The following is a 23,985-nucleotide window of genomic DNA, read 5'->3' on the forward strand; positions in this document are numbered from 1 at the left end:
TGAATTCATTGTTCAGTGTCTTGGGGACTTCCTCTTTTCCTTTTGAAATTTAGTTTGGCTGTGGCACAACCATCAACTGAAACAAAATTGCACAGTTCCTACATGCTACAGGACTGTATGTGTGAATATAAACACTACTGTTATGATGGTTTCACGCACGTCTGCTTATATTATCCACTTATGTTTATAAGTTGTCATGTTTTAACTGCTTGCATTGATTGTTTGCATAACATGTTCTTTGTTTTGTATAATTTGATTGCATTGCACAGTATATTTCCCTGTTGTGCATAATGCTTTCCTCTCTCTTTTTAGCTCTTCATCATCTAATTCTTGTCTGTTTACTTTTAAGGATAAATTGTTTGAAATTAGTAACTTGGTTTACAGTGGTACCTTTACAGTGATGTTGATAAATGTGCATTGTCCCCTATAAAAAATAAAATGTGATCCATAAATGAGTAGTGTTTGGTGCATTTTCCCTCCATCCTGTAGAGGGCAGTGATACACTCAGAAGCATTGAAGCTGCTAAAACATTTAGAAGAAGAAAAAGAAAAAGAAACCAATGGAATTGACCCTCTCTCCACTGGTCCGCAGTGTCTCTCAGCTAACTAAAAACTATCTTAGTCGCAAATATTGACGTGGCTGAGTCCATATGAGCAGTGGACAATGTCTAGCCGGGCTCTGCGACGGCTCAGGGGGAAACAGCGGGGTCAGGAGGCCCTGGACTTCGGGGATCTAACTTTCGGTGACAGCCCGGAGGAGGAGGAGGAGCAGCAGCTGGACACGGCTAGTGTTAGTCCACCGTCAAACAGTAATGGCAACAGCCGAAAGGCAAAGAAAAACAAGGCTCAGAAAAACTTCAGCAACATTTATGAACTGGTAAGGTGACGTTACACTCCCGCTACTAAACGTTACTTATAACGTAACGTCAATATGTGCGGTGAAACTTGCTAACACAGGCTAACGTTAGCCGTGTGGCGTTAGCTCATGTCTCAGTTTATTTAACGTTTACCCTGCGGTGTCAGCCCAGATACATTAGCTTATGTTATTTTATGATTATTACACACAAACGTTAACGAACAAGCTAACTATCAATGTCAGAAATATTCAGCAGCACCAACCGTGAGAAGCACAGAGAAAGAAAATATCCAATGTAACCACTGTACAGTGACAACAGACATGTTCATTACAATGTAAAATGTTTTCTTTACGTGACACCAAATTGACATACAGCTCAAACAAATTCATAAAATGGAGTTTATTCATCCAACTCTAGTTTACTAAACGTTACTGTTAGAGACAGTAAAGTGTGAAGTATATAAAAACGTAGGCTATAACTTCAGAGCTGAAACCATTAGTCAATTAATTGATTAGTCGATTAACATAATGAATCGACAGCTATTTTCATGATTTTTTTTTCTTTTAGAAAAAAATGCCAAATTCTCTTGTTTCAGCTTCTCAAATGTGAATATTTTCTGGTGTCTTGAGTCCTCTGTCACAGCAAACTAAATATCTTTGGGCTGAGGACTGTTGGACGGGACGAAACAGCACTAATCTTATCCATGAGTAGTGGCTGGCATTGGATTGTTGTACCCATTTCATAATTTTAGGAAAAGATACTGTTGATTTTGCTAATCCAAATTTTAATCATTGGCTGCGCAGGAAGGGAGACACACATACCCATACAGAGGATCATAGGAAGTTGCACCAAAAGCATTTTGAAGCATAACTACTACTCTGGTCAAAAGGAGGGTTTTTGATATTTTACATGAACTGACTATGACCATGTTATATCAGGTAAAGAATGAACTGTAGAATTTAACACTTCTCATCATCACTGATTATTTTCCTCTATAGCAGTCTATAATGTCCATTTAAAACTGCTCCTTCTCAATGCTGGACAAAGATGTCGGCAATCTCTGCAACGCATCTAGCAATGGGGTTTTTACTCACTTTCAGCACTGCATTACCCAACACACTTTCTTGCCAATTTCACTTTTTTTTTTTTTTTTTACCAGATATGTGATGCAGACAAGGAGGCAGAGAAAATCTCACCTGATGAAGATGCAGAGAAACCAGATGGAAATAAGACAAGTGGCACAGGACGGAATGATAACAAAGACGTTGAGAGGAGCAGTCAAAAGCAGGAGGAGGTATCCACAAAGATAAAGAAAGATGTCTGTTTGTGGTCCTGATATATCTAAATATGTTCTATATGTGCCTATAATATTTTAATCTGTCATCTCTCTTTTCTTTATCAGTCTTTGTCTGGAGACAGAGTTAAGAAGAAGAAGAAAAAGAAGAAGACAAAAGTGACGTCAGAAGATGGACAGGTATGTTTGTTGAGATTCTATATCTGCTTTGGCAAGACAGCTGTATAACTTTACCTATGTGATAATCCACATTAAAGTCTGATAAGTTTAGATTGCATTATTATGGATTTATAATTTTGGTCCCATTTATTACATATCATAATACAAGTTATTTTGCAGACAAATAAAATGCTTTGCAGTCGATATTTGGAGACATAAAATATGCCCCTGATCTATAAAACAGTGTCTTTTTTACTGACTTCTCTGTGTAGTGTCAGAATGCAGCACCAGATGATAACATTGATTTATTGCTGGAGAGCCTGGAGCAGTCCAGTGGTCAGGGTTTGCAAAATGAAGATTGTGGAGGCTCTGACAGAAGATCTGTGCTACATGTGGAGCATAGGTGAGGAGACCAACATCTCTCTTTTAGACAAAGTAGATAGGCTCAGATCTGATGTAATCTCTTTGTTTTATTATATTTCAGACACACTTTCAAAACTGAATGAAGAGTGAAGTTTTACATAGAAAACCTTGCCTCTTTTATTGGAAAATTGTGTCTATAGCTGAGCTGTTGCTACATATATGTGTACTTATTGTATATTTACATGCACACATTTTCTTTCCTTCTACTATGTTTTCCCAACAGTATTTCTGTAAGATGTGCTTTTAAGAGTAGTTTTATCTGAAAAAAACACCTGAACATGTGACAGGTGCATCGGACAAAGGTGCATCTTCAAAACAGTGGGAAGAACTCCTGCACACTGTCTTGCTTACTGCTTGAATATTTATTAAATCACAATGTTTTGGTCTGTCAGATCTACATCAGGCTGCTGATTCTGATATTCTGATATTTGTGATGAAGGTCAGACAGACGAAAAAGTTGTGAAATATTCCAGCAGTAATTGAGACAGTGTGCGGGAGTTCTTCTCCTTGTTTTCAAGAGTAGTAATATCTAAAACAGCTCTTGACCAGGACATACGGTCAATTCAGTGGCCGCACACACTCAAGATACAAATCTGTGATTCCAGGTTGCCACCATGTGGTGGCGCTTAGCTCACATAAGAATAGTAAATCATTTCGAGGCCGTTAACACAGAAGGTTAAAACTCGTTGCAACTCATTGTTGCACCTCTGGCCACAAACCAAATAGTGACATCAAAACCATTTGACATGTCAGGTTGTTTCCAACAGCTGTCAAAGCTGTCATGTAGGCAGTTTTCATTGATGCAGCCACTACTCACTGCTGATACAGAGCGAGCAGTTTGCTCACCTCTTCGTAGAGTGGATTTTATATGTGCAAACTCTGTGCAGCTGTGATGTCATCGATGGAGTATCTATAGTATGCAGTGATGCACACCTTATTTGCCACTATTTTTATTCATTTACAGAAAAGACAATAAAAAATGTAAAAGATGACTTTTGCGAACATCAACACAGGCATACAATCAGGCAGATTACATAGTTTTGTTTCAGTTTTGTACATTGGCAGTCACAAACAGTGAGCCATGATTTGGGTGTCCCACCAGTACAATTACCTTCGTACTTAATCTTGCCTCTCGTATCTTATTTGTTCAGTTTTTTTTACCACTGATACTGTCAATGTTGTGTGAGCTTGAAAACTTTTGTATTAGAGTCTAGAGTTAACATGGACTGACATTAAAAAAGTTTAATCAAACAGTCTGTATTGTTCCCTTGGATTGTATTTCCTTAACTGGTCTACATTGTAATTTAGCCTGTCAAGATGTTAATGACAATTTCTTTGTTAATATATTAGGAATCTTAACCCAGAGACGGAGCTGAAGAGATATTTTGGGGCTCGAGCTGTTTTGGGGAATCAAAGGTAAAAAAAAAGAAAAAGTGATTGTTTTGATTTAAATGGTCCACATCTTCTGTCTGTATTCTTCTGCTCATTATGTCTTCTTTTGACAGGCCACGACAAAGAAACAGGCAGTTTCACCGTAGCACCTGGATGACCAGTCCCAAGGACAGCTGGCCTCGCTTCAGCCGCCCAGGTAAGCCCTTTCTTACAGTCATCGGAATTACAGCTTATACCTTTTTTTAAACATATCATGTAGATTTTTTAAATTAACTGTTAGCTAGTTTTAAAGGTCTGTCCTATATTGATATTATGAGCTGTTGCACAACCTATTTTGTTCTGAGAATACTCTTAGAGAGCTCCTAACTTAGTCTAAAAAATTCCAGCAAGGAGTCCTAGTTTAGGAATGATTTAGGAAAATTCTCAGAGGAACTCTGAGCAAGAAAGGGACAGAAACTTTTACCATAGTGAGGAGGTGTGGTTGACCCCCGTTGCTAGGTATGACAAATATCTTAGTGTTGTGATCACTTTCATTTCTGGCGTTACAGCATCATAGCACTGGGTGGGAGATGTGAGTGCATCTCTGATAAGATCGACCACAAACATTATCCCTGCACAATCTAATCTGCAGCGTTTCAGCGCTTGGAGAATATTTCTCCCTCCTCTTTGTCTGTCAGCCATTTTCTCCTCTGCTGAAGAAACTCTTGAGCCTTTTAAAAGTCTTCCTCCCTACTCCTAACAGTTTTTCACCTTAGGGGCTCTCTTAAGGGCTAAGATGTTTTGTGAATAACTTTACCAGGATCTAGTCTTAACTGTAAGGGGAAATTCTTAGAAAACGTCATAATTCTTAGAATTTCGTCACGAGGAGCAACTCATTGTACTGGGAAGCTTTATGAATATGATCCCTGATCTCCTGACAGACCAATGTCCATTTCTATACCTCTGTTGAAATTTTATGGGCATGTTTTGTGAACTTTTTATATTAGTGTATATACTTTTATACAGAAAATGGAAGCGATTTAACTTTTTTAAATTTATATGTTCTGTTTTAATTACACATAATTCAAACTGACAAGAACATAAACAGCCCAAAGCACTATTAGATGCTCCTTCACCTTGTAGTCTGAAGGAAGAACAAGCAACGATTTATGAATGGTAAGAGCCTCAAACTACCTCAGTAGCAACAGATATTTTAAGATTTAGCCAACGCAATAGAAGCTGAATGTAGCTTCTGTTATACTGACGTCATCATAAAGACTGCCTCCTTGTGTACAGACTGAAAGTCACCATTGACGTATTGTGTAAAATTTCTGTTAGTTGTTCATGCCACGGTTGGATTTGATTTTTCCCACAAATGTCATCTTGGGTAGCTACTGAAGTGACCTTATCTGTTCCTTCATAATAAATTTGAGAATAAGAATATGATTTTCTTGAAAATGTGTCTTATGTAAACACTTTGAACAGTGTTTAAAGAGTAAAAGTTCTCGTAACATCTACATAATTTTATATCACTGTTACATCGCCTTTAAAATCTGGGACATCTTGGATCTTGTTATTATTGTTCCACCATGATATGCCATGAGAAGCCATGATTTACAGTCTTTTTCAGTGTTGGTAGACACAAAATGAAGCAAGCAAATAATCATTCCCAAAAATATGTTCAATAAATCATGTTTTTTTTAACTTATAATAAGTGAGGAATAATGTTTTTCTTTTTAAAAGCAGTGTTGAATGGTAAATAAAATAGCATATAAAGCAAACTTTTACTGTCACTTCAAACATGATATAAAAGTTACAACTGGAACAATCAGTATTGTAATTCAAATTCTTAATGCATATTAGACATTTTTATGCTATGATAACAATTGCAAGGGCTTGCCTCTGTAATGGGCCTCATCTTCCAGATTTAATTCTGTTAGTGTGAATTACATTTATCCTAACATTGTATCACCCTATTGTGTCCACATGTTGTCTTTCTTAACTCGGCCTGCCATCTCTGCAGGAATCTCAATGACCTTAATCCAGTCAAAGGATGGCATTCAGTATTTTACCTTCGAGCACGGTCGAGACTACCAACAAGTACAGTTCAAGTTCCTCGATGCTGTCGAGTCCATGGACCCAAACAACATTGTGGTAAAAAGTTCATCCTCTGCTGTGGGCTTTGTTGTCTGAGTTTGTCTGTAGTAATATATTAAAGTAGGCATGCTAATTGTTGGCTTTGCCTGGAATGCGTAAAATAATGTAATAGAGTTTCAGAGAGGGCTGAGTGATAAGGGATGGCAAAGCCTGGCATGTAACTTTGTATAGATAATATTATGTGTCTTCAACTCTTGAATAGGCATGAAACTATCCTATTGAATCATCAGTACAAACATTCAACAACTATAATACGAACATCCTGGTTCTTTGATACAAAGTCAGAAGTACAAGGCTATATAGAGCAGCTTCAGGAGAGAAGTCAGTGACAAGTGCCAAAGAGCACTGCAGTAAAAAAATGCGTAACATTTTTTAGTGAAGCTTAATGTTAAGCTTTGATGTACTTTTGTTGGTCATATGTGAATTTTGGATCCATTCCACTGTTATGGTGCAGTGTTACTGAATCCAACACCGATGAATTCTGAATATTCTATGTTTTTACATACCAACCTGATAAAAATATACCACCATACAGTATCATTAAATTATCCTGGAGAGTCATGTGTTTCTGCATTTAGTAGTAAAATGTTCCTTTTAAAAGTAAACATTCAAATGTAAATGTACATTGTTGGAAAAATGACTAGATACCATTTATTTGACACACCATTAAAGGATAGGTTCACAATTTTTCAAGTCCACCTTAAACCAATAGTCAGGTGCCCATGTGTGCATTGAAACGGCTTGCTGTAGTCATTCCTGCCTTCCTAATTTCAGTTTAAATGATGGGGGACACCCTCCTTGTTTTGTGCAAAAATCTATTCCAAAGTTTATCTGAAAGTAATATGAGGCATCAGCAGTCTGAGTCAGTAAAATCAAGAGGATATCTTCCAAAGTAACACTCTTTTTAGTATAAAATTCCCACTGTCTTTTTCTCTGGATAGCGTTTCTCTGTTAAGCTGCAGTAGAGAAACAATAACAAAAAGAGGGAATTTCTTTATATATAGCAATTTTCTTCCATTACAGCTATAGCCCAGTTTGACACAGCGAAGACCTGCCTGTCTGTGCATGTAAACATACTGACAAATCTAGAGTTTCAGAGATGGTGTAATCACATGATCAGATCACATACATTTATATTAAATTTTGACCCATGACTTGAATTGTACTCCAGTAAACTTAATACTTACACATTGTCTCTCTTTTCTCCCTGTAGGCTCTGCTGCAGCTGAACCCCTACCACATCGACTCTTTGCTGCAGCTCTCTGATGTCTGCCGCATACAGGAGGACCAAGAGATGGCCAGGGACCTTATTGGTGAGGATCATTGGCTCTTTCTATATAAAAAAAACATTTATTCTTACCAAAGACAGGAGTGAAAATGTGTCGATGACCCAGACGCCAAATCAATAAGCAGCGAACTTCAGTACCTCATCCAGGTCCACCACACTTCACCATAACTGCATCCCCCTGGATCTATTTAAGAGGAACTGTTACATATGTACATACTTAGCTTAATGTACTACTTAAAGTAGCTTAATGGCAAACTGATACTAATTGTTGTATTAAGAGTTTGATGATGATTCTTCCCAAGTTAATGTCAATTATTACAACATATATATTTTACGTTTCGTTACGTTTTGTTAATATTAATTCATCACTTAATTTGCTCCAAAGATGGATGTGACTTGGATGAATTATGTTGAGCCCATGAAAGATCTACTGTAAGCCTTTGCTCTCACAATTTTCGGCATTTTAGTTTTAAAACAGAATCATTATGATTTTATATTTCTATTAGAGCTGCAATGATTCGATATGTAAAAAGTGCTGTAGAAATTGAACTGAAGATTTACAATTTCTGTCAGATTGTGGTTGTCTTGGCGTCTTTATGCTTTTGTAAATAGTAAAATCAACAAAACATCCACTGTTAAAAAGTTCATGCTTTATGCCATGCACAGTAATGGGTCTATCATTACAGGCCCCCTCCTCAACTGAACATCTACAAGAAGTTTATGTAGATGACCAGAGGGATAATTTAACAAACGGCATTTGTCTTATTCTCTGGATAATTTAATAGCATGTCATTTGTTGAACTTTAACATAAGACAGAGAGATAAGACAGGTGTTTTTAGCCCTGGCTCTTGGGATGCAAAGCTTTGCTAGTGAGGCGATTGTCTGTGAGAACATGGCTGACACAACCTGCACCTGCAATGTTGTATGACTGTGATTACCACTGATCTCTGTACATTATGCCATACCCTGTGTGCCATTGTTTCAGGGAAAATGTTATATTTTTGTTTATGTAGATATAAATAAAAGTGACGATTACTTATCTTTTTTTTTCAGAAAGGGCCTTGTACAGCTTCGAGTGTGCTTTTCACCCTTTGTTCAGTCTGACTTCAGGTACCTGCCGACTTGATTATCTCAGGCCAGAAAACAGGTTGGTTGTTTCTCTCTTGTTGCTTGTTTTTGTGAGACATCAGTTGTACTCCAGATTCTCATTTGTAACTTAAATTGTGTTTTCAAGGACTCTGCAATTAAATGACTGATTAATGTGTTTGCAGGGCATTTTATCTGACTCTTTATAAGCACATGATGTTCCTGGAGAAGAGAGGATGCCCACGGACAGCTTTAGAGTACTGCAAACTGATCCTGAGGTACAAAAAGAAAAGCAGGAGCGTTGGGAAAGACGTGCTTTAGAGTGAAAGGCAAACAATCAATTTTTTATAAGAGAATACATAAAAACCCCACATGCTTCTCTATTTAATGGTTTACCAATATTATAGCTTTTAGTTCATTTATAGTCAATACGTCCCCAATCTCTTTATGACTTACTTATCTACTCTGTGCCCATTATCTTAAAATGAAGGAGGGTGGCGGTTAGACACTCTATTCTATGTAGTGTGCCTACTTCCGTTGTTTTTGTCATCACATTGAAAAGCGTTACATATGATCACATGGCTTGCTAGCTAAACAAAAAGAACTCTTATTTCCCTGAATTAAGTAACCACCGAGAGCAGTCATCAGACTTGGAAGATATTCTTCAAAGACAGTAAACTATTAGTTTTATATTCTGTCTGTTCAGGCTCAGGGTGAAGTGAAAAGTAACAATTTTGTTGGTTGTATGACATGATTATATATGCCAAATATGTGCTGCTTTATTGATGATCAGGTATTATACATTTGAACACATTTACCTATTTATATAAACAGTGACATAGTTATATATAGGCTAGTATAAACTCATTTTTGTGATCAAGATAATACAAATGATAAAATCATTTACATTAAGATTGGTAATAAGATGCAGAAACAGTCCATGCAAGAGTTAAAATGTCAGTACACAACATAAAACCTCCCATATCGTGGCGGTACACAGACCACTTACATAAGGTTTTCTCCACACTAAGAGTCCTGCTTCCACATGCTGCTGCCATAGCTGTCATAGCTTGGCCTTTAGAGCCTATACATATCATGCTTATCTTTGATTTCCATCAAACTCTTGCTTCCTCACTTCATGAGATCTTTGCTCTGGTCCTTTTGTAAAGCAACAGTGTGGGAATAAAAGCTGACGGCTGTCCCCCTCCAACCAGCAGAGATTAAATCACTCTTAGCTTAAAATGGAAACATAACTGATAACAGAACCTGGAAAAAGCACTGTCAATATACTGTTTTAGAGAAAAGAACCAGTAATTGCATTTTTATTCTCTTATTGTCTTTCACACTGTATTCGATATCATCAGATGGCAGACTGCATGCCCAGATGGTATTGAATACATTCTTGTGGATGTTAAAGGAAACCATAAAGATTAACTTATTTCACTATCATTGTCAGTAGCAATTGGTGCTACAAGTTGTCAGAGTCGAGTTGAGTTTAAAATGACCTTAAAATCTTTTTAAATGGAGTCTTTATTGATCTTTTGCCTGTGATCTTTGTCTGCCTCTTTTTTTTAGTTTGGACACAGATGCTGACCCACTCTGCATGCTGCTGCTCATTGATTTCCTGTCGCTGCGTTCCAGAGAGTACCAGTCTCTCCTCCAGCTATATCAAGACTGGGAGGTAAAGCACGTGCACGTGTGTGTGTGTGTGTATACATGTGATTTAGGCAACTTTTCAGTCTGACACAGAAACGGTTTGTTTTTGTATTTCAGGAGCACAGAAATCTGTCCCAGCTGCCAAACTTTGCGTTCTCCACTGCACTCTGCCGTTTCCATCTCAGTCAGCAGGAAGATATGGATCCTGAAGAAAGCGACAAACAAAGAAAAAAAGCTGACCAGATGCTGCAGGACGCTCTCATCATGTTCCCTGGAGGTTAGACAGTCAGATATATATCACAACCAGAATATGAATATATAGATGTGATTATCCTTCAGTCACGTCTGGCAATAACTAAAAGGATTTCTATAAAATAATAGGGATCTTTTGGCATTCACATCATGATCTAAGAAGTTTTAAATGTGTGTTTTCACGTGCTTGTCTTGCTGTAAATGTGTTTTCTGCAGTCTTGATGCCTTTGTTGGATCTGTGTACTGTGCAGCCAGATGCATCAGTCACTTCACATGCCTTCTTTGGTCCAAAGAGTCAGATAGGGTAAAGTACGGTCTTTTTATTTTCTGTGTTGTATAACCCATCATTTATTAAAATGAAGATTAACTCCATTATATTAATGTAGCATGATGTCATTAATCCTTCAGTACTATTATAGCCATTTACTAGAACAAATACATTATATTATTGTTGCAAATATTTTCCTTGCCTTTAAATTTGTCCTCATTTTGTATCCATTATGTGTTTCCATTGTTTTTTTTCCTCCACTTCTTCTACCCTAACTTTACAAACTCATCCATCTACCTTCTCTCTGCATCTCACTCTCTAGGCAGCCCCCAGCCCTGGCTGAACTGACTGCTCTGTATGTGGGGAGGACTTACAGCCTGTGGAAGGAGGCGGCAGTAATGCTTTGGTTGGAAGAGAGTGTGAAGGAGGTGCTGCGTCGATGTGATGCAAAAGACCCTCTGGTGGAGGACTCACAAAACAAGTAAGATGTGAGATACTCTGCTGCCACAAGTCCACAGTGATGACAAGCTTGGGTTTGTCAGCAATAGAGACATTAATTAAGGACAATAAAAAAGCAAACTAAAAAGAGTAAATGAAGCATGCTATCATATGAAGAAATCAAATATGATATGGAATGGATTTGTTACCAAGTTTACTTGGTTTTCCACTGAGATAACTGTTCTCAAAGCTTTCACCTTCATCACTCTGTTGTAGGAGAAAGCAGAGGTACCAGAGTGCACCACGGAACATCCATCGTCACGTCCTGCTATCTGAGATCAAAGAAGCCACCTCCAGTCTGCCTTTAGTAAGACACAATCAGCCTCTATGTTAAAACATCCATAATCTCTGCAATACAGTAACTGTAGGTGTGATGGACATTAATAGGGTTGTAAAGATTGAAATGTTCCAGTTGTCTTGATACAGCCTTCAAGTGCTCTGTGACTTCTTTTAAAAACCAAAAACACTGTCAGATGAAAAATCAAACTGTCAAATCCAATGTGGAAAAATCAACTTTTTCTCTTTTTTTTGATAATTTTTTTTTTTCCTCTGTGTTGTTGTTTGTTCTACACATGCATTTACATTTTAAAATTATGGAAATGCAAGAAGATCGTGCTCCATACACAAAGCCAGTGCTGCTATATTCCAGTCCTCCAAGTCATCCGTCCCTCTGCAAACCATGGAAATTCAAACTGAAAATTGTGGCAATAGAGTAGTCTATTATAAGGTCCTAAATATCTAAACTATATTGAAAATTGAATGAATCACACATTTTTCAGTTTTTTTGGTCTCTGAATCGTAATTATGGTCACACAAGTCAAAGTACCAAAACGAACACTAAGAAGTGTTAAGTACTTAAAGATATAACCACATCTGGTGTTAACAGTAGTATCATAGTATCGTTAAAATGCTATTCATGTGCCTCAGAGGAAGCGACTCCAAACTTACTTATTTGTTTGACACCCTCAGGAAGTGACCACTCAGCCTGTGATGGGCTTCGACCCTCTGCCTCCACTGGACTCAGTGATATCTTACACCCGACCAGAGAGGTAATAGACGACCCGTACATCTGCACTCATAAAATTCCATTTTACAGTCAAAAGTGATGCAGATATTGTGGTTTATAAACCAACAGGCACTATATCCTTAGTCTTCATACTTATATATTTCTGTATGTGTGTGTCTGCATGTAGGCAGCATGTTGGAGCATCTAATGAGAGTACATTGTCGCTGTTTTTCCGGTCTTTGCTGCCAAATTTCAACCTTCAGGTGAGTTGCATGGATCAGGCAAAATAATGAGAAAACTGACGAGACAGCTATGTACATATGAAAATGTTTTGTGTGTTAGTTTTATGAGAAGACACAATTACAGTTGTCTCCCATGACTAAAAAAATGTTTCAGTTGTTTCAAATATTTAAAGGACAATTACACCCTAAAAGAATTCACATACAGTCAAAAGTTTGGACATATCTTCCCATTCACTTGAATAAGAAAGTGTGTCCAAACTTTTGAGTGATTTTTAAATTTAACAAGGAGGGAAATTCCTGGTGCTGCTGAATATATGGGAAACAATAGAAAAACTTCCTCTCACACTATGAAAGCACCCGTGGTGATTTGTGGCTGTGGAGGCACAAATTGATAACAGCTTTAACATGTGAACAACATGTAAAAAAAAAAACTCATCCGGATGCAGTCTCTCTAATAATTTGTGTGAGCCCATAGAGTCTGTCACTAATTCACGGTGAATTGACCTACTTCAAAGATTATCAACTGATGGGATCATAAATTGACTTCCTCCTGCTTAGGGACAATCATCATCATCCATTTATCATCCAAAAATCATTGAAATAGTACAAAGTAAATCCTGTTTAATGTTGAATATTTCTATTCAGAGCTTTCTAAAATAAAACACATTTAGTTACACCCACTTAGTAGCCTCCAGGGACCCTCCAGGGATGAACTGGTAAAGATCTGGGCCAACATCTTAACACATATCTTTGACTGATTAAACACTTCCTCCCCAGACTCATGGTCACCTCAAGGGGACAACTGAAAAATATCAAAGAAGGCATATGACTTTGTTTCAGTTAATTCTGTCCAGCATTTCTCAGTGTCACTGAAGAACAAAACAATAACAACATTCATGAAGTGCAAAGTTATTTGTCTTGGCTTTGCTATTTGCTGCTGTATATATATTTTGTTGGAGGCTAATTTTGTCGAACATCAAATCTACTTTCCCATAATTATTGTGGGATGTTGTCAATCTTCATTGTTACCTGTATTTATAAGAGCAAAAGCTTTGGAATATGTTTAGTGCTAGTTGAGTAAAACATTTTTTTCATCCTATACTAAAACATTGAACCATTACAATAGCCCTCATGCGATGCTGAATTTTGAGACCCAAACCTGCCACTGCATGCACCTATTTCTGCAACAAGAAATGGAGTGAAAAGAGCAGATATCAGTAATTTACTGTACTTTTTTCACAGACTGCACATTTAAAAGAAAAAAGTGGCTTTTTTTGTCAGAAGTGGATGTTACATTGAAGCTACTTAATCAGTCGTTCCTTTATTTTTATTTGTAGAAATTCACTAAGTTAATTATAGTAATAATTTTATTTGAAACGACTTTAAATGTCGGCAACATGTTGGTCTGTTTAGGTAGGGGGCGGTATTATATAATTAAACCGGTGCAGTTATTGAGTCATCCCAAGTTCCATATCGTCCTCAGCAACAAATGAGTATTTGCTCTTTCCGCTCATTTACTAAACATTATTTGCTCACCCCTTGTTCCCTCAGAATGGACTGTAGTTTGGCCACGATCATGTAGAAGAGGACAAATATACGGAAAGACCATATGATGAACACCTTTTGATGTAGGGCAGGACAGTAGGACCGAGAATTATCATTTCCAAGACAAGTCTTATGCAACCTGTTGTGTTCATTTTTGACTGACAGCAACGTTACTTACATTATAGGCCTTCTGTAGTTAATAACCTCGCTAAAGTGACCAAATGTGGCATTTGAAAATGTCTGACTTTGGCACTCCCTAATGGTAGTAACAAAAAGACACTCTGGCAGACAGCAACTCACACAGCATCAAGCATCGAGTATGAAAGCAGTATGAGGTGAATGAGTTCCACTGGGCTCATTTTATTTTCCTACCAACGAAAACGTATATCATCAACGTGTTCTTGAAATATAATAATATATAATATAATAGTTTAAAGACTCAAAGGCTGCTTTGGTGCTGTTAAAGGATGCTGGTGCCTGACCAAACACAGAATCTTTAGCTAATATCCAAACAAAGTTAAACAAGGGGGCGTTTACAATTTTACGATGGCTGAGGTGCCTAATGTGGAACAGTGTGTACCCAAGGGATGTTATGTGAAGACTACACATGCATATTCCTCAATTTGTCTATACAGTAGAAGATTTCTGTCTATCTCATCTTTGGTCTTCTAGTTCAATGCAAGTTTGCAGCACAAGCCAACTGCTGCTACATTAAGATACATGTATCAGGTACAACCACACATACAACATCCTCAGTCAGCCATAAATACTTAATGTTAATTAACATGCCCAAGGCATGTTTCCATCAGGACAGTTCCATCCATCCTGATCGTGTTATCCACTTATGGAGAGGAAGAGATACAAAATGGATAAAAGAAATATAGTTAAGACTACCGCGTTCTTCTTTCTTACTGTTCAAATAGAGTTACATGTCTGAAAACAACATTATGTTATGTTATATAACACAAACCCAGATTACCCTGCTGTTGATGTTTTTTTTTAATTCAGGTCACATGCATTCAATGTTCAGTGCATTGTATTTCTAAAAACATAAAAATGCTTTGTGTTGATATCTGCAGCGATGTTAAAACATAAATAATATCAGTTTGAAGAACTTAGAGTCTCAGCATTTGCATATTTATTGACATCTCTTTCCTTATTAAGGGCGGACAGAGGCAGGAGGATGAAATGGAAGTGGCTCGAGCTGGTCAAGAGCTGAACCAGGAAGTGAATCGTCTAATGGTGGCAATGAGAGACATGCTGGCAAACATCAGGTTTCAAGAGCCACCAAGAGACGACAACCCCTACAGAGACGAGGACGAATGGGACTGAAAGAGGAGTAGAACGATAAGTGTCAAGGATAAAGAGGAATCAAATAGACAAAAACAAGTTAAGAAAAAATGAAAATATTTAATGGTGTTTATAATAATTGAGAAGAGATGGAGTGAGACAACTGAAGTGTTTTTTTTTTAATTGTCACAGTATCAGAATACTAAAGTGAAAGGAGGAGATGCTTGGTGTCCTCTCTGCTTTAAAATAAAACACTCTGGTACAATCCAGATAGTTATGAACATGAGCAACTTTCTCCCAAACTCAGAGTACAGACTTTCATGTCACCCCAGTTGACAATGTTACTTAAAATAATAATAAAACATTTTGCAGATTCAACATCTCCAGTCATTGTCAATGCAGCGCATAATGGATGCTTCTCTTCTTCCATTTCCGGCGTTCTGAGAATTTTTCATGCTCACAGACAGTGGGCCGCTTCATGAAAATGCAGAGGTGAAATGGGGAGGTTAATTAATCACGTTAAAGCACATCGTTCCCGTCAAGCATTTTTAATCGGTTAAATCTGTTTTTGCAAATGGAATATTAACCTCTTTCATTCTAGGGATTCTGTTTTATAAGTCTTACTGACATTTTAATAAAACTTTATTTCTTAGAAACACATTTATAGTTAATTTTTGACATGTCACTGATGTGCAACCAGTTTGGAGAAATCATTATTTTTCACAGAAGCATTTTGGGGGAGAGGGGGAAGCTGTAACCATAATCAGCTTGTACAGAGTTTATTCTGATGTAAAAAAAAAAAAAAGAAGAAAAATCAAAAGTTAATAAATATGAAGTTCTTTTATAAACAACAACTGTGTTTACCCAAATCTCGGCCTTCTGTGATTTCCTACCAAATAACAAGATTTCTGAAACAAACACATTTCATTTCTGATCACAAAAGTCATCAGTCACATCATAACATCCTCTGACTATTTTGTGACTTTTCATCTGCAGTCATGACATTACTCATTCTCTAGGTTTTATAAAATAATTCATATTTACCAATTTCTGATTGTATCATAAATATAATTTTAATTTTGTTTCATATCTGCTAATTTCATAATTTACTCAATTTAAACAGTGCTGGGTATCCTCTCTTTTCAAAAAATAAATACATTGGTTAAAAGGTTATTTTTCTTACTTGTGTTACACAGTAATTTCAGGGGAAAACTGCAGTCTGAGAATCTGATCACATTTTCTTGGGCCTGCGGCGTGTGTTTTTTTTTTATTCTTGTGTAAATCTTATCATTACTGCAGGATGTCTGCTGTTTTCCTGCACTGTTTTGCACCCTCCCTCCTGGCACAGAGTCTCACATTTCAGTCTGGGTCATCTTGCCAATATTTAATTATTTGTGGTTTACTCCACCCAAGTAGGACAGCGCAGAGAACTGGCCTGAATTTTTCCAGTATTCTGCTGCCGTCCATTAAGTTATATCCAGTACGAGAGTATGACAGATATGTTATCAATTTTGCCTTAAATGATTTTAATGTTTCCTTTGCGCTCGTAATCAGATACTCATGACCTCACTCGATGATGGCTGATTCACTGCACCATAAACCTGAGGCTATAAATGTTGTTATGGCAACACACCAACTATTTACTTATAACATCACTTCACATTTTCCACCATTCTCCAAGTATTTCAGTCTTGTGTCGTCGATTTTTCACCATAATTACGTCTGAAGTAAGATGCTGAGATGTCTCTTGTCAGCCTGACAGCCTCAGAATCAGTCTCATGATGTGCTAAGACAAAAAGTTGTCAGATAAGTCTTTATTTTATGCATCTCTTTTCTTAAGTAGCCAAACAGATTTTCATTCAAGTTAAATTACAGTCATCCAAAACAGCTTCTATTTCACAAACAGGGCATAAACCTTGGAGACACTGAACTAATGACTCTCTACACATACTGTGGCTTTCCATACGCTAACTTTGTTACTCAGTGGGACACATGATAACACAGTGTGACTGATGGTCAAATGATGTCATTGTTCCCAGTTCACCTGGAGCTATGGTTGAGGTTGTGAGAACTGTTCATGTGATCGGTCGTCAGTATAGAAAGGCTTTCATATCAGTGCCTCAGAAGGAGCTGTGTTGCGGCGGTCAGAGGCTGCCTGATGGTGCCACCACTCTCAGTCATGACTGTATAGTTAATGACAGGTATTAGATCTCAGAATAAAAGCCTGGAGCAAATCTAAATCAATAACATACAGTAATCCTCCATATCCAACAATGCAACAAAGAAAGTAAAAGTTTCTTTCAACATATCTATTGTAATAGTGCATAGTTTATTTTATTATTGATTTATGTGTAAATCCTTTATTTGATTAACTGATAAAGAAGACAACACTCCCAGGGTGTTGTCCTCTTGAAAAGCAGCAAATTCCAGCTGGCACTAGATCATGTTTGGCATTTTTGCTAGAAAAAATAACTTAAACTATTGATTGGATTATCAAAATAGTTGCCACTTAATTCTCTCTTGATTGACTAATTGATCAACAGTTTCAGCTCTAAATGTGCGTTTCCTAAAAGCATCATTTGTTCAATCGATGGTTCACCACGTTGAGCTTAGCCTGAGTGGGATTTACATGACTACAGGTATGAAGTAGTGAACACAGGGCTGAAATGTTACACTATGTCTAATAAAATCTAAGGCCTAAAGTTTTGATGGCACAATATACACTGAAAATTAAAAACAAATCTTTCTGAGTCACACCCACAAATGGAAGTTAAAAGATAATTTGTAAAGGTCTGTTTTCAAAGTAAACCTCTATTAGTAAATGTGAAAACATTCACAATGAATCGGTGATGATATCCTAATTCATTCATTGTTATGAAGTAATAACCAATTATATCAATTTAAAGATTGCATATTGAGTAACACAGCACATCTAACAGTCTTGTCAATAAATTAATAAATAAACCACTTGATTTCCTTCTTTTTTTTCAAATTTAACTGACATTAATTTTATGATGTGTAGGTGAAAAGACATAGAGCTGCCTAGGTTCAAACTAGAGGCTAATTTTGATCAGGTTTTCACCTTAATTACACCATTAAACTGACTTTATTTCAAGGTTGGGTTAGTCATTTAAATAATGCTAAAACAATTTGAATACTAGATGTGTAACAAACTTTGCAAGCACATTTAGTCCAGTTTTAACCAAGACACTTGAACATACTTTGAGCTGCCAATTTCCAAAATGCTGTTTATTGAGTTTCTCAAAGTCTGCTGTGTTGTTTTGCAGTGCAAAACAGTTTGGGATGTTTTTACACTCATTGTTTCTTTATATTTATACCTAAATATCATTATATTTGCACTTACATATATAATCCATGGTGAGAAAAATGTAACTTCCAAACTCTGCTGTTAAATCCAGTCATTTAACAACAGTTGCAGTGCTGCTCAAATGGAAAACGGCCTTATGGATGATTCCACATATGTTTTCTCTGCAGGTCAATAACACTCGAATTGTTTTGACAGATATTCTATTTATAATCACCATTCTTTGTTCAGCTGACATTTTCTTCCTTTCAAGTCCCAAACACGAGTTCATCGTTAATTACTTTAATTTTTGCATGACTTGAGAGCTGAGGAGTCAACAACAATGTTTTCTGCTAAATCTGAACCCCCTGACTTCTAAACTCTGTTTCAGTTGTTTAAAATCTACACAGTTATAGAAACATAAGAGAAACCAGGAGTCAAACTCAAACTTGGGGTTGAATTAAATATGTTCATATTTTTCAGTCTGTCTTAAAACAAATCTCACAGATGTACAATGAAAGACTTTTTGTTAGCTGTAATTTTGCTAAATACTGTAACTCTGCCAGACTTGTGATTGATTTGTTAAACTCAGACTGCTGAAGCCTAATTAGCTAATTTTTACACAGAATGAAGAGGGGTTTTGACCTCAATCACTTACACTGAAATCACTTTAGGAATGAATTTCTTTTCAGCCAGTATGGACAGGAAGAACAATTACAGCGAACAGTAACTCTTTCAGTGTACATGGCAGTTTAAACAGGGCGCTAACTGCATACATGATTGCAAAAGAAAGTGCTTTTTAAAGCGCTTCATGAAGTGCACTAAGTAAAAAAAGTTTACAGTGTCTCAGCAGAGGGCTGATCAGTGAAGCGTAGACTTTTGCGCAGGGTGCGTGAAAGTGTTCATTGAGAGGGAGAGGTCATTACTATGTTAAAATGAAACAGCTGAAATACACCAAGAATGTAGACGGGGCGGAGCGGGGTTTTCTACCTGCCACATAGACTAGTCTCAGTTACTGCGTGCACTTTGAGTTTTGCCAAGTGATAATGCAGTTTGTTATATTAACTGGTACTGGATTAACTAGATCGTTTTAACTACACGGATATACGTCGATTTGATTGATTTACTTTAATGTGCAATGAAAAAAACCCACAAGGTTGCATTTCTGTTTTCATTATAATCATTTTCAAACAGTTTGTACTCGTTTTTTACACAGTTCTATGTAGATTTGACCTGTTGGAGGGCCGCGTAGCCGCACATAGAGAGAAAAAAAAAAAGAAACACACACGCCATGGTCAGTGTAGCAGCTATAGTTGATTATAATGACAAACTAGGCCTGTCCCATTTTTCTGCATGCCTATCAGACATTACTGTGGAGACAGAAGTGGAGCCCAGCTGACGCTTGCGTGAGAGGAGGAGTCCCCCTGAAGTCTTTCAGAGTCCAGCATCACTTTGAGAAATGTTCAAGCAAGCCACAGTCTCCAACTCCCGGGGTACCAAAGACACTTCTATCACTGTCATCATGATAGTCGGAATAGTTTGAAGTGATACGAGTAGCTTTCCGGATGGGTGGGACAGGCGCCCTTACACAAGTGATAAGACATGTATTGTGAGCGAAATGTTTTGATGGAGAAGGACATTTTATGGATCTTCGCGCTGGACAATTTGCACAAATAAGAAAGAAGAGGGCGAGGAGACAGATTTTACACGGACTGCTATGGTGCGTTAGGTTGACTGATCTTCCAACAGCCGATAAGCATTTATAAACGGCTGAAATGATAATCAATAACAAACTGTTATTAGGAGGAAGCTTTTAGTTTTCAACTTGTTGATGGGATTAACAATCGCACAGCTGTTCGGGCGAATTGCTTGATTTTTCCCACTGGTTGTGAGGCACCAGCTGAAGCCGAAAAAAACTTCCAAACCAAAGAGAAATTCTGGTAAAACACTAAGTTTATCTCTGTGCTGCAGCAAACTCCAACATCTTGTTAACCTGTCATCATAAAGAGGTTAGACATGGAAATTGCCAACAGGACCCAGCATAACCCCTTCATCCTCCATGCGGATCTCAGCCCGCTAAATGACTTTATGGAAGAGAACGACACGAACGTCACAACCGGAGAGCGAAACTCGTTTGGCTGCGTGCAGATCCGCATCCCTCAGGAGCTCTTCTTGGCGCTGGGGCTCATCAGCCTGGTGGAGAACATCCTTGTGGTGCTAGCCATCATCAAGAACCGCAACCTGCACTCACCCATGTACTACTTCATCTGTTGCCTGGCCGTGTCCGACATGCTGGTCAGTGTCAGCAACGTGGTGGAGACCATGTTCATGCTCCTCAATGACCACGGCCTGCTGGACCTGCACCCGGGCATGCTGCGCCACCTGGACAATGTCATAGACGTGATGATCTGCAGCTCCGTGGTGTCTTCGCTCTCCTTCCTGTGCACCATCGCCGCGGATCGCTACATCACCATCTTTTACGCCCTGCGTTATCACAGCATCATGACCACGCAGCGCGCGGTGACCATCATCGTGGTGGTGTGGCTGGCCAGCACCACCTCCAGCATCCTCTTCATCGTGTACCACACCGACAACGCTGTGATCGTGTGCCTCGTTACCTTCTTCTGCACTACCCTGGTGTTTAACGCCGTGTTGTACCTGCACATGTTCCTCCTGGCGCACGTGCACTCCCGGCGCATCATGGCTTTCCACAAAAGCAGGCGCCAGTCCACGAGCATGAAGGGAGCGATTACGCTGACTATCCTGCTCGGTGTCTTCATTTTATGCTGGGGTCCTTTCTTCCTCCACCTCATCCTCATCCTCACCTGCCCCACCAGCCCCTTCTGCAACTGTTTCTTCAGAAACTTTAACCTTTTCCTCATTCTCATCATCTGCAACTCGCTTATCGACCCGCTCATCTACGCCTACAGGAGCCAGGAGCTGCGTAAAACCTTGCAGGAGCTGGTCCTGTGTTCTTGGTGCTTCGGTGTGTGACATCATATATATATATAGGCTACACACACACACACATTCAGGAAGAAATCGAGAGAAAATAAGGTTGTCCACAACTTCGGCTATCTCTTCCTCCTGAATGTACATGTCAGAAGCAGAAGTAAACCGAGGCTGATGTACGCTTGAACTGGCAAATGATGCCTCTCAATAATAGACTAAGACTGTATCTCTGTCACACTCAGACTTTTATACATCTCATTGTGGATTTGCTGATCATTTCCACGCATGGCTTCAGTTTTATTTGGGTATTTATTTATTGTTGCGTTACGGCACAGCTATCGCACAGGTTCCTGCGCTGTGAAACATCTGGACGTTTAATCCAGCAGTGAGAGGGATACTGAGATAGTAAACTTTCTTAGTTAAGAGAGTCAGAAGGTTATCTGACTAATACCGGACACAATCTTTAAAAAATCTTTCTTCTGTAAATCAATTTATATATACAGTAGTGCCTCTTTTTGTTGATCTGTCCCAACTTTGCTCTTAAATCAATACTGTTCAGAAAGAAACTGGAAAAACTGCTCTGTAAATATGTTAAATTATATGCCTTAACTGAATTTCTTGTATTATTAAATTAAAACAGAATTTAGTGTGCAAGTATTGTTTGTTACATATTGGGCACACAGTCAGTGAAATAACCCTGCACGAAAGTCTGCATTATCCCAGCAGTTTGATCCAGATTCAGGGTGAGATTAAACATACAAAACTGGTTTTAGGTTTGATAGTGTTGCAATGTTTAAAGAACATGTGATGTGTTATAGAGAAGAAATTACCACGGTTGGCCTGGTGTTTGCATTTCTTCCACCCAGGCGTCCTGTTAACGCCGTCCATCCTAATCGGCAATTTTACGCATCATTCAGAAAAAAGAAGCTATAAAAAGCAGTAGAGAATCATCACTCCTTAGAGATCAGAATAATGTTGCAATTATTCTAGCAGCAAGAATTAAGCTAAGATATGTGCGGTTCATTTAGCAATAAATTGGCCAGAATTTATTTAAGCAGGGTACAAGAACAGCAGAAAACTGCTGAAACGTTAGAAAGGAAAGAGGAAAGTGATTTGAAGGCATTTGAAGAGACGCGTAATTATTCTGGTTTGTTGCTTTCTGTTTATGGTGCTGTATGTGGATGTGTTTCCCCTAAAATACGGTAAATGTTCGGAAGAAAAAGTACTGATGGGCAAAATCACATGAATAGCCTCATCTGGCAGGCCTGGGACCCATGCAGGGCATAAGAGGGTTTGTAAAGTTGAAAATATATTCACAGACTCGAACTTCCCGGATCAGTAACTCCTAAGCGAAACGTTGTTAAAACACAAAGGACGCCTCTTTCCTACCGTAGTACAACGAGCTACAACCTAATCTTCACGAACACAGCCGTCCTTTGAGCAGGATTAATAACATTGTTCTCAATGCACAGCTGTGAGACGAATGCGCAGGGACCGTCTGAAAAGTGCAACACCGAAAAGAGATTCTTCAAACAATATTCAATAACTTCACTCTCATACAGTGTAGTTTCCCCCAAATCACTTGGTCACATCAATGGCCTCCTGTTGGTTATAGTACAACACTTAGTTTGGAAAAATGTGCTTTTGCATAATTTGGGGGATTTTTTGGGAGGGGGGGGGGGGGGGGGGTATTCAATAACTTACTAACTAATACATTGTAGTGTCCTCAGAATCAATTCACACATCAATGGTCTCCTGTTACTACAACACTTCGTTTGGAAAATGTTTTAGTTTTAATGATATTAATGCTTTTTAAGATAAAGTGTAGTGTCATGTCTAACGCCAGGAGATGCCTGATGGTTATACAAAACCACCTAGCTTTTTAAGATTTTTTTGCTTAATTTTGCTTAATTTTACCAGAATCTCTTTAGCATTGAAACCGTGTAAGAAGGTGTCCTGTTTGCTTTCCACAAACCAGAACATTGGTTTAGGATACTTTCATGAATACAGACTCAAACACACAATCCGTCTTATATTTACTTTATTTAAGTTTTTGTTAAGGAGCCCTTCCCAGTGGTCAGTAGTAGAAAAGTGAGGACACTCTGAACAGTTTATCGGTGCATTACAGTCCCAAAATAAAAATATTTTTTTAGGAAATGATTTGTGAACCTCCATTTATTTTTATGACCAATAAGTGAAAAGATATGCAATCGTGTTTGACAGGTGTTGTCCAATTCTTTTTGTGGTGAGAATTCCAAGTTACATTGGTATGAAGTATCATGTGATATGGTCAAACTGGTGCAACTGTGGACCTATGATGTTTTGTATGGTGTATTT

General features: G+C 38.0%; 2 protein-coding genes across 2 annotated transcripts; both read left to right on the forward strand.

Moving 5' to 3' along the window:
• The first annotated feature begins 528 nt into the window (after nucleotides 1–528).
• On the forward strand, nucleotides 529–15,770 carry tcf25 (transcription factor 25 (basic helix-loop-helix)). The gene is made up of 18 exons (XM_067590836.1): nucleotides 529–876; nucleotides 2,016–2,150; nucleotides 2,259–2,330; nucleotides 2,582–2,712; nucleotides 4,083–4,148; nucleotides 4,238–4,320; nucleotides 6,127–6,257; nucleotides 7,474–7,573; nucleotides 8,603–8,696; nucleotides 8,821–8,913; nucleotides 10,211–10,316; nucleotides 10,409–10,568; nucleotides 10,760–10,847; nucleotides 11,134–11,292; nucleotides 11,526–11,616; nucleotides 12,279–12,358; nucleotides 12,503–12,578; nucleotides 15,267–15,770. The coding sequence occupies exons 1-18, from the start codon at nucleotides 664–666 to the stop codon at nucleotides 15,432–15,434; spliced, it is 2,046 nt and encodes a 681-aa protein (XP_067446937.1). The 5' UTR covers nucleotides 529–663; the 3' UTR covers nucleotides 15,435–15,770.
• A 143-nt stretch (nucleotides 15,771–15,913) lies between these two features.
• Nucleotides 15,914–23,299, forward strand: mc1r (melanocortin 1 receptor). The gene has a single exon (XM_067590847.1). The coding sequence runs from the start codon at nucleotides 20,713–20,715 to the stop codon at nucleotides 21,688–21,690; it is 978 nt and encodes a 325-aa protein (XP_067446948.1). The 5' UTR covers nucleotides 15,914–20,712; the 3' UTR covers nucleotides 21,691–23,299.
• Nucleotides 23,300–23,985: the final 686 nt, after the last annotated feature.

The sequence above is a fragment of the Thunnus thynnus genome, chromosome 1 (assembly GCF_963924715.1).
Source record: "Thunnus thynnus chromosome 1, fThuThy2.1, whole genome shotgun sequence".
NCBI classification, from domain to species: domain Eukaryota; kingdom Metazoa; phylum Chordata; class Actinopteri; order Scombriformes; family Scombridae; genus Thunnus; species Thunnus thynnus.